We start from the raw sequence: 26637 nt of genomic DNA, 5'->3' as shown, positions 1-26637 counted from the left end.
AGAACATCCCACTATCAAATCCAACCCATAATCCCCCACCTGACAAATAAACTATGAACAGATTCACAGCATCAATTAACATCATTGGGACTTACCCAAGATATCCACTTCTTCAACATCCTGTTAAATCTTAAAAGCACTCAGTGTGAGAGTTCTTGAAAAAAATTCATCAACAGTAGAGCAAGCGTATATGGTCCGAGCTCTTCAGCATAAAGTATGAGTCGGTACACCAACTGAATTACGAGAGTTCACAGCGCCTTTAGGTATATATTAACCGGCCTCAGATGTCCTGCCGTACAGTACATCCCCCTTGTTACTGCCTACAACATGGCTGGCTGATGGTAATGGCTAGCTACTGGAAGCCCTGTATCACCTTCATCATTGCAGCGAAACTGGAAGCAAAAATAGCAACAGCCTTGTGGTCTCCCACTAATGTTGGTGGAGTGCTCTGCCACCGTAGTCATACAATCACTGTTCTACCATCTTCTCCACCACTGCAGCACATCTGACAAACTCGGCTACCCTGTCCACTTTATGCATACTTGCGAGTTGAAGCGGCATGAGAAGCTGCAGATGTTGATTTGGTCAAGATGTCCATATTATCTTGTCTGGAGGAGCCGATGTGGTGTCTTGGATGGTTAGAGAGTTTTGTCTGAATTGTGAAATGTTGTTATATTTTGGGAGTTTTGTTTTTGCAGAGCAGGGAATTTGGAGTGTTGTCTGTGCAAGACATTTAGATAAGACGGCACATGTACAGATATGCAGAGGTTTTGATATTACATCTGGGAATTTGCCTGCATGGAGATACCTGGCTCTATTTTGGATTTATCAGTGCAGAATCTACAACTGTGCACTACTTCAGCCATTTTAATCAAGTCTCCCTCCTTACTTACTGAACATCTGTGCATATGAGTGAGCTGCTACAACAGCTTATAAAAATGTGCAGGAGCAGGTTGTTTGCCTGTTGTGCATGAGTATCTCATGTGTATAATGTGCTTGAGTATGTCATGTGTATAATGTGCTTGAGTATGTCATGTGTATAATGTGCTTGAGTATGTCATGTGTATGTTGTTTGGTGGTTACTGGTGAATATATTGAGTATGATGTAAACTGTGTGCATGTCATATGCTGTGTTAATGGTGAGGTGAAAAGGAGTTTAATGTCGCACATACATGTGTGTGTGTGTGTGGCTGCTTGTACTTGCCCAGGTTTAAGCTGGTATTATAGTGCTAGCTCTCTGAGATACCATGCCCCAGTTAAAAATGAATACCCCACTCAGATACATTATACTGACTCCGAGCCGATCAGTCCTTGTTGTACCCATTGATGCTAAGTGCCAGACAGGGACCCAATGAAGATACAGTACTGTATCTTTTGGTATGAAGCTGTGGGGAACAAACTCCTGACCTTCCACTCTCAAGGCGCACCACTAACCACAACACCATGGAGGCTCTCAGTGTGATTATGACTATAATGTCTGTGAGTATGATATAAGTGAGTATGACATGTATATTGTTTTTGAGTATGACAGATATTACATGAGAGAGTGAGCTTAGTTTTATGACACTTTTAGCAACAGTCCAGCAATATTACAGTGGGGCATACCCAAAAAAATGGGCTTTACACATTGTACCCTTATGGGAAATCAAACACGGTTAATTAACGTGAAGAATGAACATGTTAACCACTAGGCTATCCCACAGCCCTACGTATATTCTGCTTTTATGTTGTGTGTGAGTATGATGTATGGTGTGTGTATTAATTTATTATGAGTGTGTAATATGCTCGGTGTATATATTTGGTAGGAGTGTGTAATATGCTGTGTATGTGACGGACTATACAATGTTTAACATATTTGTGGTTTTGTGTAACAACTCCTTTGCATACTTATGTGCAAGCACACCTGCTATGTTCTAGAACACAGCTTGGTCATATTTCTGTGAGGGCAATCTCCATCCATGTCCATGCATCATTTGGCTTGTCCGTGAAAGGGAATAATGAGAGCTTCACAACTCAATCAGTGACAAACAACAAATGCTATTACCCTAAATACCATCAATTGTAACTGAAATTCAATTTCCCATTGCATCCTCTGAAACAAGCCAGGCCATACCTCAACACAATGCTTGCCTACCCTTGCACCATACAGCATCTAGCATCAGCTGGATAACCACAAATCAATACTGTACTGTCAACAAGGACACCATGACTTCCCTGAGTCCAGAAGACTGGTGATACTGGAGCTGGCAGCAGCAGGCTGATGGTACACTATGTACATAGAGCACTGGGCAGACTCAGGACACTATGGAAGTTTGCACCAGTAGGCCTGGTCCTCAAGGAAGGTACAGATATCTTGGAGAATGTTCAGGGTGTAATCAACATGCTTGTTATTAAACAGCACATGCAGCACACTCAGGACACTAGAGAAGAAGCACCTCTGTTCCCGGGGCTCAAACCAGGGTTCAGTTATCAAGGAGAATCATCATGGTGCAACCAACATGCTTGTTATAAAACAGTGTATGCTGCACACTCGTGTCAATACCGAAGACAAACTACTGATCTTGGTCTTCAAATAAAGGTTCAGACATCTTGGAGAATCAAATAATGAACATGGTGAATAATTTTCAATGATATTGTGATCAGATGTCAAGTAATATTCATTTGTCAAGGGACAGACAGTTGGTGTATCCCTTATGAACTACATGAATATTTTAAAGATCTGAGTGGTAATTATCATAATGGATTATCAATATGAGCTGGCCTACAACCTTGAAAGAGTGTTACAGAGTTTGGGCTTCAGACAAGCTCCAATTATATACAGCAGACCCAAGTTCAGGGTGGTGAAGAACCTTAGAACCATTATCAGAGCTTACCTGGAAATCAGTTCAACAAGTTTAAGATCCTGGCATCCAACCTGACTTCAAACAAATCAGTAAAAGAAACCGAAATGGCAATGAGCCCACAGTATACCTGACCAGATTTTGTAATGTGCATCAGATGCAGTAATCCAGATCAGATTTAGTATTCATTATCAGATCTAGTTTTTTTATTGTCCCATGAATCCAAAACAAAATGGAAGCAGTAATCGTATGTTCATGGCTCACAGTGATGACACCAGGTTCACAATATGAAAGTGTTCTGTCATGACAGTAACACATATGAAAGGTCAAGGTGACGGTACAGACGGCTCAGTCCAACATACCTCGGTGATCACACATCTTTGTGCCACTGCATATCCGTTCTTAGTAAGCTTCCGTCAGAATGCAATGCATTTACTGTCACTGACAAGTAACTGACAGGTAATTCTCCTTCCACACTGCATTTTGCATCACAGGTGTTGTATTTCTGACAGTCTTGTAATGGAGGTAATGTATTAAACATCAGCGCCACCTGACAGACAACACAATACATGAGTGTCTGATCACATGATGGTTATTGATGTCAAATCTGTTTTTGGTTTTTTTTAGCCAGTTCAGATAAACAGCTTGTATAAAAATTACCTTGGAAGAGGATGAATTGCATGTCAGTTAGACAAATCTTTGAATTCTGAACTTTAATCTGCTGCATGTCTTTTCGGTTTATTGTAACCTTTGGGGGATACTGAGGTAGCAAGTGGTAAAAGCATTTGGTTGTCATTCTGAAGACCCGGGTTTGATTCCCCACATGTTACAATGTGTGAAATCCATTTCTGGTGGCCCACAACATAAAATTGATGGAATATTCCTAAAAGTGCCACAAAATGATACTCACTCACTCACCTTTGGTCTTTAGAGACCCATTCACGCCAGAGACAACTTATACAGATTGGTTGACATGTGTCATGATATTTCTGATTTGTAGATCAATGCTCAACACTAATCACTGGATTGTTTGGTCCAAACTTGATTATTTTCAGACCACTGTGATATATCTGCAATACTGCTGAGTGGGGCATTCAACAACAAGCAATAATTCTTCTTACCCACTCACGTTTCAACCAAATTTACTACTGCATAAAGCATGATATAACACACCGGAAAACCTGACAACTGCCAAAACCACATACACAAAGGAAAACTCATAAATAATTCAGCTTATTTGTCCTACAAGATTTCTCATACCTCAAAATATCGAAATAACAACCTCCAAAGTAATACAACCCACAAACCTTCACGGCATCATAAATTTTTTACTTGCACCGTACAGTGTCTTACATTGTGTACAAAACCCTCCGAATGCTGTCTCACCAGGATTCTCATTCAACCTGTAGAGATCATCCAAAGCTGGTAAAACCAGCACTCAACAAGATCATGGACAGGAACACAGACACACAGACGCTTGTCTGGGATATTCCACAAGGAGATATATCCAATACCGTAATTTCCCCAACTCATCCAAGTGCGGCAGTGATGGGAGTGATCCCTGCAGCTTGTGGTTCACAGGTGTGAAAGCAATGTTTTATTCAGTAGTATTGATTCTGCTGTAAATAATGCACATTTCAGATACAACAGGCAAATCTGGCATCACCCTGCAATCCATGGTTCAAGGACTGCCAGAGTAATGACCTGCTGGTCGGCAGGGAGACAGCTAGACTAATGATTAGTCTCCTAATAAACCAGTACATAATTTTGACATTAACATTTTAATTGAAAAGGAGCCCCAGTGGGACAGGCCTGAACCAGGGGAAATGTAGGCTTGCTTCATTGAAAGGCTTTAGTACTGCGGGAAGGGCTGTCCAGTAGGAAAAATAATGTGGTTCAGCGATTGTGAGACAGACTACAGTGCAGGGAAGGCCAGGCAGTAGAGAAAATAGAGTGGTTCAGGGACTGTGAGACAGGCTAGGAGACAGCTGGGACTGTTCCCATTGTCACTGGCTTCAGAATGTATTATGTCTGCAATAATTGTACATCTAACTCTGGACTGACAATTGAAAACAATTGAATTACCACTGTTGTTTTTTGTTATATTTTGGTTTTGAAGGGCTATCCTGACAACATGTTGTAACTGAAAGCGAGTTTGATGGGTTGTTTGTATTTTATAACATTGACTGCACACAGAGAACTACTGAGAACTACTGATATATTTTAGCAGCACACACCTGTGTTCATCTTTTGGTCCTATGAAATAATCCCTGATCACAGTTGAAAAACACTACCAACATACACAAAGATTTGCAAAATTCTACTACATATATTAAAAGACATGATTAACCATACTGATGAAAAGACTCTGGTTTTATGCCTTGTTTAGCATCGTTTCAGCAATACCACTGCTGTTATAATGGACTACTTTCTAAAAGCCATTGTGTAATCACTGCATTCAAGGAAATTACACTTACACAAACATGTGAATCAGAGTGAATTAGGTTTTAACCCCCACTTTTAGCACTCTTTCAGCAAATAACACAGCAGGGAACAACAGAAATGGGCTTCACAAACTGTTCTTAAGTAGGGAATTGAACCCGTGACTTCCATGTGATGAAACTTACAAATCTGATATTTTTCAGTAAAACTGAACTTTGCTGACACTGATACTCTCTGGGTTAAGTTTAGGTTGTCATAAAATGGTTGACAGCTAAACACAGCTGCAATGACAAAGGACTAACCAACATGACCCATCTCAAGCTCAAATTCATACCGGAGAATAATGAAAGCCTTTGTACAGTAACGACCTACTTTTGCTCAAATACCAAACGGCACAGTAATATATATCATCATACCTGCATGAAAATAGAACTGAAATAAGATGGATGTCAGGAGAATATATATGGCATTCACATGACAGATACAGAAGCTGAAGATGGTTTACTTTAGTGTCACTTTCATCACAATGACTGATATGAAGGACAATTTGACTCCTTGCCTAATGACTGCTGTAGGGCCTGCATCTCGAGGTCACACCTTCCACCCCACAAACATTATTGTGTTCAGTTTGAATTACTACAAGTGTTAGACTGCAGCGGAAGAATGCTGTAGCTTCATGATGAAGGAATGATGATCACACGATGACTCATAATCACCATTCACCATGTCTTTCTCCCATTTTATCAAATTCCAAAAGCATAATTAATTATGCTGATGGTGAAGAATCAACACCAACATTACTCCTTCAGATCAGACAGCAGACACAAATCATTTAACAAATTATTTTCATCAACAATTGTCAATCCATGCGACTCCCTGCCATCTGTGCCTTTGTCAGGTGTCAGCCATCTTGGCACTACTATACTGAGTAACAGTCTGCCACAGACAAATAAATTGTCATAACAAATGCAAAACACAAGCCAATGGTGAACAATTTGCAAGAGATGTGCTGGAACGAGCTCATCCAAGAAGACGAAAAGCCAAAGCTTACCATTCTGTCTCCAAGCGCTAACAGCGCCCCTTCCCCAAAACACCTTTTGTAGTTATGCCGGCATTATGACTCAAAATGCTGAAATGATCCCGTTTAGCAGCCAAGGACAAGCTTCAGAAACGAAGGATTTCATTGGTTCACTGTGATAACATGTCTGCATTACCATGCCCTGCCGCTCATTAATTAGTAATGACCTCTTTTGCATTAAAATTACTGAAGAGAAACAAGTGGGAAGAGCCAATTTTGTCAGGTACATTCATCTCACTGCTGATGCATGGCACAATACCTAACCATCATAGTTTTAATCACCGAAATCAGCCTGGAATGAAACTAGTTCCTGGACAGGCCATTGATGGAAAATGAATGCTAATATATGAATTCAGTGAGAGAGAGTAGTCCTGCGGCCAGTGAAGCTCAACAAAGTTATTGATCCTGCAGTGGAACTTACTCCCAGCCCGTGGTGTGCAGGCAGGCTTATTGATTGCATTGATCCACGATCTTCACATCTAATTAGCAGGGCAACAAAACTGGTGGAGATGACCAACACCAGTGATCCCGGATGGGAGACTGCAGTGACACATGACGTCCACGTAGCTGCAGAGCATGCAGACGCATCTGTTTGCAGACTTTTAATTCCGATGCAGTCATTGTCCAGAATTTGTCCCGGAGCCCAAAAAATGAGAACAAAGGCCTCATCAATGAGGCTCCTTTGTCATGTCGTTTTCTCATCTGGCTAAATCAGTCTTGTGGTAATTAGAAGCTCAACAAAGCTCATCTAAATCCTTTCTATCTTGTTAGTTTCTTTGTTCCCTGGGATTTCTCATTGAATACATCTGATATATACATTTAAGAATAATCTGTTTGTCATGACATTCCTTGTGTTGCAGGTTCATGCATGTTTTACAAGGGAAGACATTGCTTAATACCATCTATTAATATTGATACTGGATGATACTCAATGATAGTACAGATACCAGATGATACATAGTGCTTCACATTAGCATATATAGTCTGCTAAAGACTTCCCTCTAAAGACTTACCAACTTACAATACAAATGTATTTAGACCATGCTCAAATTCATAGCGGTAGGTGTTTTTAGCTTGTAAGGAAATGTACTAAGTGCACATTAATTGACAACAAATGACTACTCCAATGAACCAATGAAATCCAAATGCAACCATGTGACCATCCATATTAAACTCTATGCAATATATTATATTTTTTAATGAAACTGTTACGTAGCAATGCAATCCTAACTGAAGCAAAATATGTTAGTGATGATACAGAACATATCAAATAAACCAATTCTCCTGATGATGTGATATATGTGTTTAAACAAGTTTATTAAAAGGCAGGAATTGTCTTCAACATACAATCTACTCAAAGTATTTCCCTGACACATTCAACATAGACATATCAGACATTGCATAATGCATGGTGTAACAGTTTCAAGAACATTATCTTTGGAAAATGCCCCAAGTCTCAAATTCTTATTTCAAACACTATAATCACTTTCAGTGCAGTCAACAGACAGACATGACATGTACGTTCCTGCAGCTCAACAAGTTGATCAAATATCACAATGTTGAATGAAGTCCATACACAATTATGTTAAATCATCAAATATGTCCGATTGCTGCAAGGAAGAAACCCTCGACTGAAGAGTCCCAAACAGGAAGAAATTTGTAAGAAACTATCATAACATTACCACCTACAAACAACACCCTGTCTCATAAAAAGTGAATAAATATTGACAAATATTGATGGAATCTCATCACAGTCTCAATGAACCCCCATTCTGACCTAAATCCAGACACTTGCTAAACGCAATGATCGGACCAGGATGGCCCTCTGAGCTAGAGAGGTATGGAATTACATGGCCCAGTCAAGCATTGCAAGAAAATACAGATACTACACATACCTTTGATGTCATTTTCCAAGTTTCTTCAACAGAATGATCGAACAGTATCCCACAATTCTCCCCGATGAGCTCCTACTACGCTGCCCTGCCACTTGTTAAATATGAGTAAATTGCATAATCATACAAAACTCTTTGCATCGCGGTTTGGAAATGTCAAGTAAGTGGATTGGGCTAGCATCCCGCAGAAGTCATATTAACATACAATCATCATGGTGGCGCAGAAGCAAGGAGCGCCTCATTACAATTAGTTGGATCACTGTGTTAGTTGGGGCCCTATTTTTGATTGCTTGAGTGAAATGCCCAGTGCATGAAATTTGGATTGCTATTATTATCGGTTCTCTGGTTTGTTGTTCGTGTTTTGGTGTTAAATGGTGGCGTTGGTGTGAAGAAGGGGAAATTACTCCACATTGGATTGACGAAATTCAATTTCTTTGTGTCAAGATGTGACAAGTTGCAATCTTAATGAAACCCACATCTGTTACTTGAAACAAAGACACTGAAAACTGCAGCACATTATTATCATGTCTGAAGCATCAGTTAATTGGATTTATTCGTTCATGGCATTGGGCTTTTACCCACAATCAGTTCACAATCAGAAGGTGGAATTTCAAATGTTTTGTTTTAAATTCAAGGTTGCAGTAGTTAGGCATGTTTTCTGCAGCTTGTGTTTTTTATTTGGTTCCTATTTTATATATTTTAGAAAAAGTTGGGTTTAACACATCTAAAACAACATTTAAGAAACATCATGGTGTGTCAGCTTAACGCCAGATGAAACCACAGTGTGGTACAGATGATATATTTCACGTTAGTATCTGTCACACCAAAGACCCAGGTTTGATTCCCCACATGGGAACAATGTGTGAAGCTCATTTCTGGTGTCCCCTGCTGTGATATTGCTTGAATATTGCTAAATGCGGCATAAAACCATACTCACTCACTCAGATAAGCATCTGTAATGATAAACATTGAGCTATATTTTAGACTGCCTTGGCAATTTGCCTCAATATTTCAGCAAGATAGTGACTGGGCCAAGTCTACTCATACACATAAGTCCGTTTTTAGTAAAATGTTTAAAGGAATTTCTTCATGAATCATACATTTCATTAATACATCATTATTGGTAGCAACAGCAAACACTACCGCCACTGAGTCTACATAGTAACTCTCTAGATCCAGCTAAATTTTTACCTTCATTTACTTGAATTCTGATGCATTCGTAATTATCCTGACAAAAAGGATGACATTTTTCAGTTGTGTAATAATGAGTTATGACACAAAATCTTTGCAAATCATCAGCTAAGTACGAAAACAGATAAAAGAAACTAATCTCCAGGAACAATTCTGAAATTCTTGATGCAGTAGTTCAAGTGTCCCCTAAAAATTGGGATGAATTATTAAAGTCATCAAATTTTACTTGTCACGTAGAAAATCAAGTATTTTCGTTATCAGTTTATCCATTGAAGTGAAAAACTATTTGGCATCAGAAGATTGGATTTATATGCTTCTAGTGACAGCCTCAAGGGCTAATCAACCTTGGAAGCACTTTGGTAACTGCCTGCTTAACAAGAATATTTACGCAAGAAAAAAAACCCAACAAAATCTACTGTCCATGGTCTAGATTTTCAAACCTCTCTTAGCACTAAGATAGTCATAAATGCCTTACATTAACATTAATTTATGACTATCTTAGCGCTAAGAGAGCTTCTAAAATCTAGGTCCAATAGCGTCTATGAAATATACCTGCCGAGACTGTCAGCCTCCTCCTATATGCAGAACATAATAGGATATCAGCATTTATCAATATCATGCGTAGAAGTCAGGAATAGTATGTTGCAGAGTAAGATCCGTCTTGGCTGATTCCCTTTTCGAACTGCAGGTTAGAAAAGGTCTTAAATAAGTCCACCAAATGCATGAGGTGGTCAAATTCGGCGATCTGGTGACATCATAAGAGGTGACCCAACACCCTGCAAGACACCTTCCACAGACATCTTGCATCCAAAAGGACACATCACACAGTGTATCTCAGCTCCTGACCCACGTTCTTTTCCCTTCCAACCAGGCTTTTTTGTAATGCCAAACAACCCTTCCAACCAGGCTTTCTTGTAATCCCAAACAACTCTCTTCAGGTTTCAGTTCTGAATATCCTGCCTCACTCCTTTTTAATTTAAACATAGTTGCTTGTCTCCTTTTCAAAGCCATATATTTTCTGGCATGAAGAATTAGTCTATACATCCTACAAAGCCACTTGCAGCATGCAGGAGAACTCAGTGACATCCATAAGGGTCCTCTCCTTTTTGAGTCATAGATTTCAATCCCACAGATCAAGAAAAATGATTGATTACATACTATGCCAAAGAGATTCAAGCACACTTGATGTTTTCATATTTTTACAATCAATCTATCATGCCATGACACACCTGTAACTCCATTGAGGTACATACAATATTGCTGATGTTTTTTCCTAAGTATAATACACAATGTGTGCTGAGACATAAAGAATACCAACTACAATCGATGATGAATGTATGGAACATGATATTCATGAGCATTTGCTACGATCCTACAAGAACCCAACTCCTCCACGACTTCAAACTACAAATGTCCCACAAATTAAAAACATTACACGCACAAAGATACAGTTTGACAACAACAATGCAATTGAACATGTCAGAAACTGTATTCAGGATCTGTTTGGTTGATTGCCTACAGCTTCAAATCGAACCAGAAACTTTGAAAGTCAGACAATGAGGTATCCAAGAGAAGTTTGGTGTGAACACTGGTGCTGCTGGGAGTCTGTGTGTGTCTTAATCATGTAAGTGGTCATGATTCCTGACTGTCAGGCACGGAGGGACTAACTGTGTCTATGACATGGGCATACACTGGGAGAGTAGGGACCCTGACAGCCATAGCAGAATACAGAACTTCATCACAGTAATTCCCACCTTCTACACATTCATGTTGATCTACATGGGCAAAACACGTTGGCTTTAAGCCAAACCTGACAATCTCATTAATGGACCTGCAACCAAAAGTTCCAGTGCTTTTTCAGGTTTGAAATAAGTCCCTCCAGCTAATAGTGTAAGATCATGACGTCAGCCCAGCCAAACAATCTGAACATGCCTAATGTGAAACTCTCACAGAGTTTAACTTTATCCATGACAACACAATTCCATTTATCTGATTCAAATGACTTATAAGACATGCAAACATTAAAATAATCATCACAAAACGGAAATTAAGCACAGCCTTTGGACTCCTTATGACAGCCCTGATGTGCAAAGAACTATGGTGTTCTTGATTCAAATGCTGAGAATTCTTAGGGCCTCCCTTGCATGAACTTGCCAAATGTACTGTGTCACATTTTGTTGTGAATGGGTCCACTATGTTGTTGAGGTGCTGCTTATAAGGCAAAATATTATGGCTGTCAGCCTCTTCTTTATTTTATACACGTTTCTGGCCTATTCCTTGCCTTTTTGTCAGTTACCTGATATGCCCAGACACGCGAATGCAATAAAAGAAAGTTGACAGCCATAATATTTTGTCTTTTACTTCTGGGCCAACCTCTATCTGCATCTCAAGAACCTCATCAGATGCTCTGCTTGTCATGAAATTCATACATCCTGAAGGTTAGCAAGTTCTGATTTCACTCCAAAATCAATTTGGAATTTGGTTAATGCCACATAGTCAGCATGAGACCTGATCCTTTCTCTCAACTCTTTAAGTGAAAAGCTTTCTGGGTGTTAGTTATCACCTCTCAAGTATTAGCTAGCAGGTGTGGTATAATTCCCTAATGTATGACCAGTTCATTGACATGTTGTGAGATGAGACAGCCATCTGGACACTCTCTCAAAAATGGCAGCACTGGGCAGTGTTCGTCATCTGTCCAGCCATACAAGATCAATACTCTCCCACAAACACAGTTTCATCTAATTCCGGTCATTGATGTCAACCTAATCATGGCATTAAAAGGTCAAGGCCAGCAGACACCAATACACACACTTTGCATTGGCAATGGTTTGGCTGCTCATGTAGACAGAGAGGTGTGAATTTGATGCACAGAGTTGTATCCCTCTGGTATACCAGGATGCAAAGAAAATGGCTTTTGCATCCCAGAACTAACCTGACAGCATCTACTGGTTTGTCAGCATCATAGTGATGTTCTGATGTTTCAACAAATTATTAGTTGAACAACTGCATTACTCTGGGCCTTGCTACCCTGATCAAGACAATACATTGTGATAATAAAGTTTTGTTGAAAGCTGTGTTCATCAACTTATGTTCGCTGGATGAATGAATGTCAGACTGGTCATGTGTGTGCACTGTTACTCAAACATAGGATATGATTTAACTTTACAATCATTTATTGAAATGTATCAAGACATATTTTGACTTCAAAATCGCAACAAAACTATAGCTCTTTCCAAGAGTTCAAATGAAATAGTCCCTTCTGACTATCATGACGTCGCAAATGCTTCGACTATTCATGATATTCAAATCCGAGAAAAGTCTAAAAAGCCCTGTCAGAATCCATAGCAGGTATTAAATGCTGAACACTCCCAAATGGCACCTGAGACTTAATGGTGTACTAATTAACCCTAGGGATTAAACTTACAACCAGTGTTCACAGTACTTTTTGTACAAGGGTGTGTAGAAATAGAATTATAAATATGAAGCCCCTTTTTGCACGTGAAATTTTCATTACTATCTTGAATCATTTCAAAATTTTTTTTTTTTCATAACTGCTATTTTAAGATACTTCTTAAAATCATGCACACAAAATATTATTATATTTTAATATGTTTTTGCATGAAAAACGCAGGTTAACATGAACACAAAGTTTGTCTAATGACCTCAGACTGATCTGTCCAGCAGCTCCAGGGATTTACAAATCAGACTGTACCTTATTGTCTGTACAATGTCATAAGATTGTATTTAATGATGGGTGTTAACAAAAAGGGGTTTGTATATTGGTAAAGGAGTTTTAATTCTGGCTTTAAGAGGAGGAATATAACATACAAATTCATAACAATCAGAAATAGTGAAAGTAAGAGTTTCTTCTTACTTCAGCCAGACTCTAGACTATATTGATATCTCAATTACTATGTACATGCACACATGCCCTCTCCAGATGCATGATAAATCTTGAATCTATTCTCTCCAAAACATGTTGTTTCTCTTTCATTCCTTAAATCAATCAGACAGTTCGTTAGTATAGTAGAAGCTCCATACAGAAAAACAGAGTCACGATCACACTGACCCAGAGCTCAGACCACTGCAGCTTGAAAAGGTCAAGCCAGCTATGTCAGGCAACCAGACTTTTCGAGAAGTTATCATAAATTATACATGTCTACAAATTTTCAAGAAGTAAACAATATTTTTGTAATTTAGGCAAATGTTTGCAATCATTAGATGAATAATGAACATATGACGTGCTCCAGGGGCATTTATTGATTTGTCTAAATCATGATGAAAGCAAACAGGAACCTAATCTGAAGGCCAGGTTTGTTGTGCTCTACTTGATTTACACAATATTTCAACAATAACCTAATAAATGGACTCAGCACTGCCAGGGGACCTCGTTGATTTATTCCAGTACTCCATTACCAGGTTTCATAAACAACCAAACCTCTGACGTGGCAATGTGTATAAAGCTTATCATAGGTACTGTTTTTCAAATTCATAAGTTCAAAACTGAATTTTCTGACAGTTAAAAAGACTAATATTCCAGTGGAGCATTAGCTTGATTGAAAACAGGAAGGAAAAATATTTGCCATACTGTGAAATAATCCATAAATTGTCTATCAAAGACTGGTGTACAGTCCCTTCAGACTATCATGGCGTCGCAAATGTTTCGTATTCATGATATTCAAATCCAAGAAAAGTCTAAAAAGCCCTGTCAGAAACCCTAGCAGGTATTAAATGCTGAACGCTCCCAAATGGCACCCTTCGCAACAAGAATCCCCACAACCCCTCAATTTCCATGGAAACTATGTAGTGACCCATCGAGTGGTTGCCATGGTAACGAGTTTATAACTATTGATTATGTGGATGGTGATGCAGCAGTAATATTGGCAGGAATCAATAATTTAACAAGTATGCTACATCACATTCCAGCCACGGAAGCAGAGCACGTGCTGCTACATGGTAGTGGAGTCCTTTGACGAGTTAAAAGCCACTTGTACCTCAGGTTGTGACCTGCCATAAAGACACAAGTTACAGAGAGATTCTTGCCACTTGCGTCACCGTTAGTAACATGGGATCAATTTGGTCATGGGGCAGCATGAGAAGTAATTATTTTCATGCTAAACCCGTTTTTGAGTTCATTTTATTTGTAATGGTAATGACGGATTGCTTCAGGTTCAATTTTTCAAAACTGATTTGCATAAATGATTTTTAAAACAGTTCATAAATAGTATAAACACAGCAAGTCAAAAATTTCATGAAATACGTTTCATCAGAGTACAATGTTATTTGAATAACTGCAGGGTCTGGGCATCTATGATATAAATAGAACAATAAATAAAATATGTTCAAAGTAAGATATAAAATATATAACATATATTACATTCATGGTTGCAAGGTATATCTTTTCATGCATGTATCTAAATTACTAATCAATTGTGCTTTAGTTACAACACATGCATCGGAGGCACAAGAACATAACTCTTTGTTCAGGGAATGTAATTTGTCTTGATATACTGGCCAGTGACCATGTCATTATTTTCGCACATGTAGATGAAATCTTCCCATGTCAAGCTAATGAACAATACACTAACTATTATATATAACATATATACATATATTGAAATGAAATTTTACTAAATGTACTCATTGCATACATCAATTGCAGTCAGTGTCACCATGGCAACAGAAATATAATTCTATCTGTGCACATGAAATTGTTTTGATGGGTAAGAATTCTTTAACAGCATCAGCTCTGTTTCATTGGGCTAGATGTTTGTCCAGCATCTATGAATATGACTGCTCTTTTTCAATATGAAATTCAATATCTATGCATCCCTGCACAGGGTATTTGTCTGGACATGCTAGATGAATGTTTCGCTAATAATCAATCCACATTCATGTCACCAGCTTTTATTAGCATGCATATATCACTACCATAGGAATGAGTGAGTCTGAACCAGTGTTTCAAGTCTATCATACTGTGACATATGAGAGGAAACCATAAAGTGATGAGGGATCTAGACCTTTTCCATTTAACTAAATCCCAAATGTTGTGCTAACAAAGAACCAGATTCAGATTAAATCTGGGATCCGAACCCAAGACCTTGTGACCGCTTCATATTCTGGGGAAAAAGGGCTCGAGACCGACAATTTATTAAAAATGACAATTTTTTCAGAATTAAAAAAAAAAAAAAATTAATTATGCTTTATGTTCATCTTTCTTTGAATTTAGTTAGACCCATACATTCAGCTACAGAAATATCAGGTTACCCCAATGCCATTTCCAGTCACGATTTACAATCCACATTTTTTTAATGTTTAAATATTCTCCACTGCTACCATGAGTTGATGTGAGTGGTATAACTGACTGTGTGACAAGCAGTGTAATGGTAGGTAACATGACACGTATGACAGCTCATGGGTGTTTTAATGCAAGTGTTACAAGTTGTTACACTAAATATTTCCCAAATGGAACCATCTGATAACAGATGAGATGTCATGGTTTAGTTCTTATGTGTTATAAGCCCTGTAAATGAATAGATTTCCCATTGGTATAAAGGTGTGCTATAACAGCCAGTAGCACAGGTTGGTGTGTACGGTACGGAATGGTATATTGTGACCAGCCAATCACCGTTTCATAGAAAAAGTCAGACTATCACATACAAACGAACAACACACACATCAAACACAATTTATTATCAACATCTGTGAAATATTTCAAGTTTTGATAAACATTTTCATACTTCCTTTAACCCTACAGTCATGAGTGGAATGTCAGTTGGGTTGATATAGAAATTGTTTCCAGAAAATACACTTGGTAAATAGTGTTACAGTCTCACATGAATTGCATGCTATCTCGAAGACAGGATTTTACTTTTTCCATTTAACACCAAGAATACCTGGCAACATAATACAGAGTTCACAAACCAGAAACTGGTACAAAGAGAGAAGCATGTACAAGTGGGGTGTGGGGGTGGGGTGGAAGAAGGACAGAAAGTAGGAGGAAGAATACAGAGAAGAGAGATAGCTTGGGAGAAATATTAACTCAGATGTCCAAAGGCTGGAATGTTGAGTGTTTGGATGGAGTGAGAAGGTACTGGTCGAGAGGGACAGGGACAGAGAGGACAGAGCAGGTCACAACGTTCATGGTCACACTACCAACCATACATACAACAGGAGGTCGACATGGTTACCTCTTTAGAATGACCATGTGGACGTCGGTCAGGAGTATGATGGTCTTGGAACGAATCTCTGAGTTCCTGATGTGACGGTCGACGAGCTTGACCCTCAAGGACATAGTGTGACGATGTTGATGTAAATATGGTGGTCATATTTCAAACTTATAACTCCAAGTCAAGACAATCTTGTGCAAAGTATGAACCGCTTCTAACACGGTCAGTTGACAGCATGCATTGTACACCACATGGTCAGCTTGTGTCCAGATTGTGACACCACCAGCAATCGAATGGAGCAAATCCAATCAATTGCAAAGCTAGTAGTTAGTCCCAAGATGGAATCAAGTCGCTATTGTCCCTTGAGCCTGCTGCTGTCCTCCTGGATGCCACGACCACGCTGATCACTCACGGACTCTCTGTGTAAGTGGCTGGCAGTCTCCGTCCACCAAATATTCCAGTACACAGATAAGGCTGCCCAAACGCAGAATGAGTCATCGCTGTCGCCATTAGCATAAATCTCGCTTCAACCCACAACCTGTGTCACCAAGTGGGAGACGGGTGGATGAAATTAGCACCACTAATCAATTACACATCGATGTCTGTATGTTCTGGGAACCTGACCTAATGACTTGTCACTGAACACCTCAATGCATACCGACTACCTGACTTCTTGTCCACTCAGCTTACTAATCATTCCAGTGGTGTTGATTACAATCTGTGCTGGCTCCAACTTATACAAATAAATCAACTGGTTGAGAAAATCACACTGCAGCCATTTCAATTTTTGTTGAATGACAAGTTTTTAATTCCCCACAGAAATTTTATTGAGCTATCTACTCAACAACAAAAATTGCCTGAATTTTCCTTAATATTGTCAAAAACATACCTTTCTGGGGAAAATAATCGCCTTCAGTAAATTAGAACCATTGTGATTAATGAGCCATCTTCCATGTAATGTAAATATTACAAATAAGAAATTTAAATCACATTTGCCTTGACCAATTCTGAAACAACACTTGTGGCATTCGTAGAAAAAAAAATCAAATTACTTTTCCACTGCAACTGTGTATTGACACCACTGCCATGTAACATAATAACGCCACTATGACTGAGTACTCAGGGGTATGCAATACGGACCAATATTTCTGAACACAAGACCCACTCATGCCAAAGCAGATATAATCATTCTTGTAGCTTGCCATCAGAGCAATGATAGTAATGGCCAATTTATGAAACGGCTGATCCACTGATGAGGGATTTGGGGCTCTCAGAAGCATAATAATGGCCAGGTATTGGGTTTGCATCCCTCAATGCTTCTCTTCCAGATTGAATTTAGGCAAATATGCTGCATGAACATTATCAGTTTGGCCCATATGACCTTTCATATTGTCTGGGTCACTGTTCCAAGTTGGGATGCAGAACGAACAAGCTGACCTAAGCAGACGTTGATAGTCATGCAAACATTCATTATTGAAAACACTGCCAAATGTGTCGGTGTGTTATTGATCGTGTGACTCTAGTGGTGTAAGTTTCAGTTTAGATATTCAGGATAGTGTAGCTGTTGTTTCAAAAAGATCCGTTGAGTAGAAGTTATTACTCACTGCCAGAACTGCATGTGACATTAAACACTGATGACAGCATGATTGTTTGCATTAAATACACTGAATAATTTTCTGAACCAATCTTAATAAACATAACTTCATACAGATCAAAACAAGCAACAAGAAAATATAAAGGCGCCTCTTTTTACTGTTATGCTGCAAATATCAATATTCTCTTCAATTACCAATGAAGGAAGACACTTATGGTAAACGACTGAGCAGTCTCAGAATCATTATTCGTTCAATGTGACCTTTCTCAAGATGCTAGTGACACTGGCTTGATAAAGACACTAGCACTTTATACCAAAGCATGCATTTATACTACAGCTGGTAACAAAATGCAAACAGATATCAGATGGTCATAATGCCTCCACATGTCCTTCCTTTTCTGAAATTGAAAAAACTCACAAACTTTTACCATCAGGTTTTCCAGAACCAAGTCCAGAGCAAGTGAGATGAATGGACACTAAAACTGGATTGACATTGATACAAATGTGAGAAATGGAGTAATTGTCTTCAGGAACAAGGAAAAATGATCTTTATATTTCTAGCATAATAGGATAAACAATCATATAAAGTTTCTCTTCCAAACTTCACCTTACAATAAGGTTTCATTAATCACTAGATTGTCTGGTCCTGACTCGATTATTTAAAGACTGTCACCACATAGTTGAAATACTGCAGAGTGTGGCTTAAAACTGAATTCACTCACTCACTCAAAATGGCTTTTCTTTAGAACTGTATCAAATTAAGACAACACAAGATTTTGTCACAGTCACTTAAAGAATCCAATAAACATTGATTGTCGTCTCTGAACTCAACAAGATGCAAATAGAAAACTGAATAGCCAGAACTGACAAAAGCTCTCCTCATAGCAGTGTTACCATCCAGCAAGAAGAAATACAGGTGTTTCTGTGAAACTCCTTAAATCAACGATTTGACTGGCATCATTACTATGGCAACAGAGTGCAGGCATGGAGAACGAGTATGAATGCTCGTTTCAATAAACACAGTGTCTCTTGAGAAGATGGCTAATGAGTACAGAATCAGTGGCCTAAAACACATTGACAATTTGTAGTCCTTTCATTTATTGTGGACTTCATAAAGAGTAAGATTGTAAGAGTTGATGAAACAAGATTCCTATTTTTTTTGCTGAAATAATGGATTGATTTAACACTGCTGGTATCGTTTAGGGGTTTGTTTGTTTTTTTATTTCCATTTTTATTCCCACTCTACAACTTATATAGTACAATGATACGCACATATCTGTTCATATCCTCACATATATACATACATATACATATGCATAAACATATTATGATAAATACTTTTCTCTTCAACTGAAGTGGATTGATATACAGGAAGTCTTGAGTGAGTGAGTGAGTGAGTGAGTTTTTCTCTGTTTTTAGCAGTATTCCGGCAACATCCCAGCACAGGATACCAGAAATCGACTTCACATAATTGTACCCATGTGGGGAATTAAACACAGGTCTTCAGGTTGACTGGTGAATGCTTTGACTACCAGGCCATGGAATGATGATAGTGCATGTCAAATGTGAAAATTTTTCCAGTTGCAGACATTTCAGCTGTATTGTAATGTTGATGAAATAATCACTGAAATAATCAAATCCCTGTCCCACAGAGTCAGCCCCATTACTTCAACAACACAACAATAGTTTAAATGTCTGCAACTGGAAAAATGTGCTGGTTCTTACACGAAATAACTCCTAAATCAAGCTGACCCCGATACAAGTGAAAGAGTCCATAACAAAGGCTAGCTGCACACTACACATTCTAGTACCACCTTGCCTGTCAGCAATAACGCAAGGTACCAGATACTACAGTCGTGGGGCATTACAAATGCATCTGCATGGTTGGCTAGCTGCTGACACAATCGATCAAGCCCAGACATTCGTCCTGTATTACACTGTAGCCTATGCTTCCTAGAATGGCAACTCCCAGAAGCTGACAGTGCAGACTTGTTGCCTTTTACGGGCATATATTGTCTCTGACATTCAATATACATGTCAGTGTACCGGCAGCCAGCGAAAGTGGGTAGTGAGTGGGTGAGTGAGTTTGCAAGGTCATGCAGAGAGAGAATGAATATTGGTAAAAGAGGGGCCATATTGTGTTTAATATTGTTTATGAATAAGCCCAACAAATCACAACAATCTTAACTAATCGGTAATGTTGGGCAGTTGGGCATTCATATATTTTATTCTTAACAAATCTCTTTGGAAATGTACAGTGGTGTGTGTTGTCTTGTGTGTTTCTCTATACTATGATTGAAACTTGAGTTCCATTGGTACATAGCTTGATTCAGCAGTTATGGTTTTAGACTGTCAGGAAATCCGACATTGTCTGTTTCTACGACATGGAATCTAGGTACTTAATCCACTCCATAAGATTCATGCGCAAAAAGGTAAGAAAGACTTTGAGGTCTTCCAAAGTGTTTGAATACTGGTGCCTTTGAAATATGTTGACATTAGGTCCTGAGAAGAACCCTATGACTTCCCAGCACAGGTTTTGGTAACATTCACAGGTTGCCATGGATACCATACCACAACAAGATCAATCAGGACTGTCACAGAGTTCTGTCAGAGTCCTCTTGTCCACCAACATCTAAGTCCATGGGCCACAGATACCAGGTCTGACAGCATCTGGGGTTGTGTCAAGCATTATCTGTGTGTACATCCAGGAAGAAGCAAGTCAAACAGCCGCTTGGTTTGTCCACAAACCCTAAGAGGTAAAGTCCACGGGATTATTCGCAAGAACAACAATGTCAACCCCTGTTGAGCATACTGGTCATCGGTAGAACATTTGTGCAAAACTTATTGCAGACGTACAATAGTTGTAGCTGTAACATCGCTACAGCAAACGGCACCAACGATAATTAGTTTTACATGGTTCTTCTGATTCCACTTAAGCAATCCCAACTTTTGATAAATAGTTATTCTGGGCCCTGGTCAACAAAGCAACATGAAACTTAGCTAAAAAATGGGACTTCACACCTGTCTGAGCACTGAGAGAAGAGAATAACAATGTAACAATTAAGCATGCTGTCTTATAATTGTGAATCTAGTTAAGTAATCTGTGAGTGTGTGTCTGAGAAACGGAAGGAGGGAGGAAACTGTTAAATGAAATTCGGGTTTCCCTGCAGCAAGAGGCAAAGCAATACTTTCAGAAATGATATTCACACTGAAAATCAAACACATTGAAAACGATAAGTAAACACAATGTGAAAGGCCTAATTTGTCTGCAGGTCAAGTGACTATTGAGGAAAAGATATTTTCCTAAATAAATGAAGCATTCTCTTGTTGAATCTAAACTTTGTCAATGATGTATTCTTGTGGTCAAGGCATTTCCTCAACCCTCCTCCGAGCGGGGATAGATTACAGTAAAGTTAAATGAGCAGGGGCTGAACATCTGAAGTGTTTCTAAAACGGTGTGAAACATCTTTCACTTTTCTTCAAGCAGGCTTGTAACACTTACGGTACTTACTTCTTTGTAATTACATCAACAGCACAAGAAACTGCCAAAAGACAAAAGTCTCCCCATAAACACTCATTTTCTTCTCTTTAAGTCCAGTGGTGATAAATAGAATTTGACATTTTGTTACATTCTATTAGCAAAGAAAAAACTTTCCTGGAAACTTTAAGTAACAATCTTTGAAACATAACAAGTTACTTATCCACTTAGGGAGTCAATACTTGTGAGTGCTGGTTTGAGGTTGCTAGTTTTGTTCAGTTAAGAGGAAATACAAGTTTTTTTCACTGATGCCGGTGATGTGAAATGTAAAACACCAAACAGTTATAAAGACATTCTCCTCACACAGCATTGGAAGAACACTTAAAGCCGAGTGCAAGAAAAGTTTGTCCATGCTCCACATGAAGCAGATAAGCAAGGGAGAAAGGTTTGGGGTTCTGTATTTCTGTAACAGCTGACTGATAGTAAAACATCTGTGTCATAGGTTGAAGACTTTACCATAATATTGGCAGACTAAGAAAAAAGGTGTGTTTGTGTTCTGTTTATTTTGCTTTTTTCAGACTTTTTGTTCCTCAAAGTCTGTGTTTCTCAAAAAGACAAAACCTTTTTCAGCATTTACATTTTCTTTTGGGTCACAATCAGTTCAAATAGGAAACAAAATTGAAGCTCTGAGAACTTTTCAAACTGGTACCCACAGATATTGCTAGTCAAATACTAGTAGTTTTGTATGTGCTTAGCATAACACAGAATCGTCTTGAGGGCCTGCAGACATCTTGAATTTGACATCTTCTAGAGCATGTTGCAGCCCAAGGATGATAATAGAGCAAAACTTGGATTCAAACCCATGGATCCTGTCACTAACAAGGGGGCAACACTTCATAGCAAAATTGTGGCACCTTAACATCCTCCCTATCTATGTCTTAAGTAGAAGATGAGGATCAGGTGCTGAAGAAAGGACTCATGAAAGGTAATACATACTATATCTGAAGAAGAATCATGCACAAGACACCTGGGCCCTGTTACTCAAAGCAACCTTGTGTTACAACTGCCGTCAGTGGGTTAAAGCATGGGACAATTATCATGATGCATTGCCTGTATCATGAAGAATCAGGTGGAGCCGGAACATCTTCAACAACAACTGTTGTTTACCATTACCTGACGACTGGCAGATGCAACAATACCAGCTAGTCCTTGCTTGAAGGCGTTATCTACACAAACATCAATAACTTTTCGCTTCCACATCAAGGATTGTTTTTTTTTTCTGTCTCTGGAACTGAAAGCACGTCTGAGTGAGTGAGTGAGTGAGTGAGTGAGTGAGTGAGTGAGTGAGTGAGTAAGTTTATTCTGCCCTAGGACCTTCACGGGTCGGAAGCATGTCTGAGTCACGAGTAACCTGCAACCTGTGATGTCAGGACATCAGCCAAAAAAAAATAAATAAATAAAAAAATATATGTATGATCATGTTTTGAAAATGATGAAAATGTTTTGGCTAAATTCAACATAAGATTATCTTTCGCTTTCATCAGAAGAATCTAGATGGTGTGACAATTTCAATGATGTATCAGTTTCTCTTTCCTTTCATATGAGAATTTTGTTTTAATGATTGCTGGATTATTACACATGTTAAATTCACATCTATGGAACAGATATACTGATATTTGGTATTAAAGGTATTAGTTCAGTGCCACACTGTAATATTCCACCAATGTGTTGATGATGATCAGGTCTGGATCAGAAATTGCAGCAAATAAAAGTAAAGCTTTTTACCTATACATATGGGATATGATGGCGTGCACAAACCAAGAAAGCTGCCTCCAAAGAAACCCTCTACTGAAACCATGTCCAGCCTGAATCTTCATGCTTTTATTTATAAAGAATCAACAGGCATGATAAAGCATTACATCAATTCAACAGAATTCAACAGCATGGCCAATCACATTGTAGCCTTCCACTGAGGATGGTCCGGTCTGACACCAGGAGAGAAAATCAATACACTGCCTGAAGTAAGGAAGTGCCAATGATAAGGCAGGAGGGGTTGTCTCCCTTGCAACATCATTCTTGGAATGTCTGATGAGTTCCTGGAGATAAAATCTTGACCAGCAAGTAATTTATTACACCAGAATCTCTGGCAGCCAGACAGATTGTGACAGATTGTAATACCATGTGACAGAGTGTTTTTACTGTCACACAGAAATATATATGGTCACTAAATCATCCTGTTGTCAGTGGTTACAAAACAGTGCCAGACGACTCAAAATAATGTTCCCATATGACCAGACACACTGTCTTCATAAATATAAGGAAAAATTGTAACAATGATTTAAATTCTCTAACATGGTCTTGGACTATTTGTAGTCAAAATAAGAACTTCCTGTTTGCAAATGAACTAATGTTTCTACCTGAGACTTATGAACACAATTATTCTTGCATATACCTCTCAGCCTCTCACTCAAGTATAAAAATGTTTGTACACACCTGTTTGTAACAGCATCCTGTCGTTACCTTCCAATGAAACATGTTTGTCTCTAATAAACTATTACTCCATGGATGTACATATCTCAGTATCCCTCCACTGCTCCCTTCTACGATTTAAGAGTTAATGTACACCAGCTATTCTGGAGACCTGGATCACCTTGACCATCAGAGTTTCGAAAGTGTTCATTAGGTACCAATTGTATCTTCAATGTTATTCAATGTTGCAAGTAAACGTTTCCAAAATCTACATGGTAGCACAGGATGTGAGTGAACAAGTGACTGAATGAGTGGACGGGTGAGTGAGTTTTCTGCAACTTTTAGCAATATTCAAACACTTCCATGAAGTGAACACCAGAGACAAATTCATACATTGTACCCATGTAGGCAATTAAACCTTGGCTTTAAGAGTGACATATATATGTTCTTATAAGACATATATATAAAACAGTGGTGGAGGGGTGGAAACTAGTCCTTGTAGCCTATCAAGCCACACATATATTTTACAGCTTCAAGTAAAACAAGACCTTTCCCATTTTCCATAAATAATATCTTTCTTATAATAGTATTCAACTTTGAATTAACTTTAAAATCTTAAATGCCATTTCAAAATAGAAATCTGTCGAACATTCCATTTAGTCATCAATCACACAACGCGAACACTAGAATTAATTCTGACAAAACAGAAAAAAATAACATTTCCCATAGAGGAGAAATACTCATCTTGCAAATTGGATAAAATATTGAATCTTCCTGACCACTGATTAGGCTGACAGGATGAAAGCAAATCTAAAATCCCTGAGTTGGCAAAACTAATGATTTTGTGTTTGCTTTTCCTCCCAAAACAGGCAGAAAATTGATTGTAGGATCAGTGTAGATGGACTGCCATCATCCCATTTTCAGACGATATTGATCTTAAAGGTACATTTATTAATCAGTATCAAGCTCCTGATGCACATGACAAGCATGGTGAGAAAGCATTTACAACAAAATAAATATGAAGCCTACATCCCTGTATGATATACCCGTACCATAATTGATAAAAACATACAATAGCTACCATCGATCCTAGGTGATATATAGAATATTCGAAAAATGTTAGTCAAGTTAAAGGAACATTTCTACTGTCAAAGGAACATTTCTACTGTCTTGTTTCTGACATTTCCCCTGAACATTGTCCCTGATGAAACTCATCAAGATCTCTATGGAGGTCATATATCACTACGTATCCCAGCTAATGACCATCGGCATGTGATAGTGTACACGACACAAGATTGGTATGTGGCATGGAGTCTCGTGGCCTTCAAGCAGCACTGCCTCATAAAGGTGATGACTTAGAAATCCCTTGTGAGGTTATAAATACCTATATACCCTGGCTAATGAACATTAGCGTGTGACAGCGTACATAACATGAGGATAGTATGTGACATCCCCTTTTAAGGAGCACTGCCTCATCTAGGTGATGACTTAGAGTCATGCAACACCTAGATACATCACTGGAAGTCTACCATCACTTTATCCATTATCATCACCAACTCATGTGTGATATCACATTTCAATAACAATCAATATCACATAGCAAAGATGTCTGAAAATATATTTATCTTGAAGATGCACAGATGACATTTGTGTTAGAAATATCACTGAAGTAGAAATGTTTGACAAAGACTTTTCACTGGCTAAAGCTTAAAATGTTTTTTGGGTACCATCAAAAAGGCAAAGATCGGTTAGTAGAAAGGTGAAAGTTTTCAAGCCTCTGGGACCCTGAGGACTACTCTGAAGTTTCTCCATTGGCGGACCATGTCCTGCAGACTGATAGCCTGCCCCACCCTGGAAGTTCAGGAGACAATAGCAATCATGGCAGACACAGTGCTGTTTGCCCTTTACCATGGTGACCCGGTGAACTGCGCTGCAGTATGAGCCTTTCACCGCACCCTCCGTCATTATGATGTCACTGCAGCCGCCTCTAGCATCTCTCTTATGAGGCATATACTCCAGATCCCCCATCTTGTTCTCAGCCACTTTTCAGCATTAACAGTTTATGATCACACCATTTTCAGTTTCTGCTCCTTCCAGTCTCCTGAAGGCTATAGTCATGAAACTATCAGCATCTGCAACCTGTGCTCATCCCATTCCCAAGTCCAGCAGCCTATACTCAACCCATTCTCAGCTCCTGCTGCCTGTATGCAACCCATTCTCAGCACCTGATGCCTGTATTCAACCCATTCTCAGCTCCTGCAGCCTGTACTCAACCCATTCTCAGATCCTGTTGCCTATACTCATCCCATTCTCAGCTCCTGCAGCCTGTACTAAACCCACTCTCAGCTCCTGCTTCCTGTACTCAACCCATTCTCAGCTCCTGCTGGCTGTACTCAACCCATTCTCAGCTCTTGCACCCTGTACTCAACCCATTCTCAGCTCCTGCTGCCTATACTCTTTCCAACATTGAGGATGATGAAAACT

General features: G+C 38.9%; 1 protein-coding gene across 50 annotated transcripts in view; it reads right to left on the bottom strand.

Annotated features, from left to right (window-relative positions):
- LOC137285016 (ankyrin-2-like) overlaps window positions 1-26637 on the bottom strand; it is a 184514-nt gene that overhangs the window by 134074 nt on the left and 23803 nt on the right. For 4 of the 50 annotated variants that reach the window (XM_067817146.1, XM_067817164.1, XM_067817185.1 and 1 more), the window contains exon 1: window positions 6334-6417. The exons of 45 other annotated variants lie outside the window; for them this stretch is intronic. In XM_067817146.1, coding sequence (XP_067673247.1) covers window positions 6334-6336 — 3 coding nt within the window. In that variant the 5' untranslated portion in view covers window positions 6337-6417. Of the gene's footprint in view, window positions 1-95; window positions 209-6333; window positions 6418-26637 lie in introns of those variants that run through there. One more of the 50 variants, XM_067817141.1, reaches the window with a different exon arrangement.

The sequence above is a fragment of the Haliotis asinina genome, chromosome 5 (genome assembly GCF_037392515.1).
Source record: "Haliotis asinina isolate JCU_RB_2024 chromosome 5, JCU_Hal_asi_v2, whole genome shotgun sequence".
Taxonomy (NCBI): Eukaryota; Metazoa; Mollusca; class Gastropoda; order Lepetellida; family Haliotidae; genus Haliotis; species Haliotis asinina.
The sequence above is the reverse complement of the archived record's forward strand: the minus strand, read 5'-3'. Positions and strand labels throughout refer to the sequence as shown.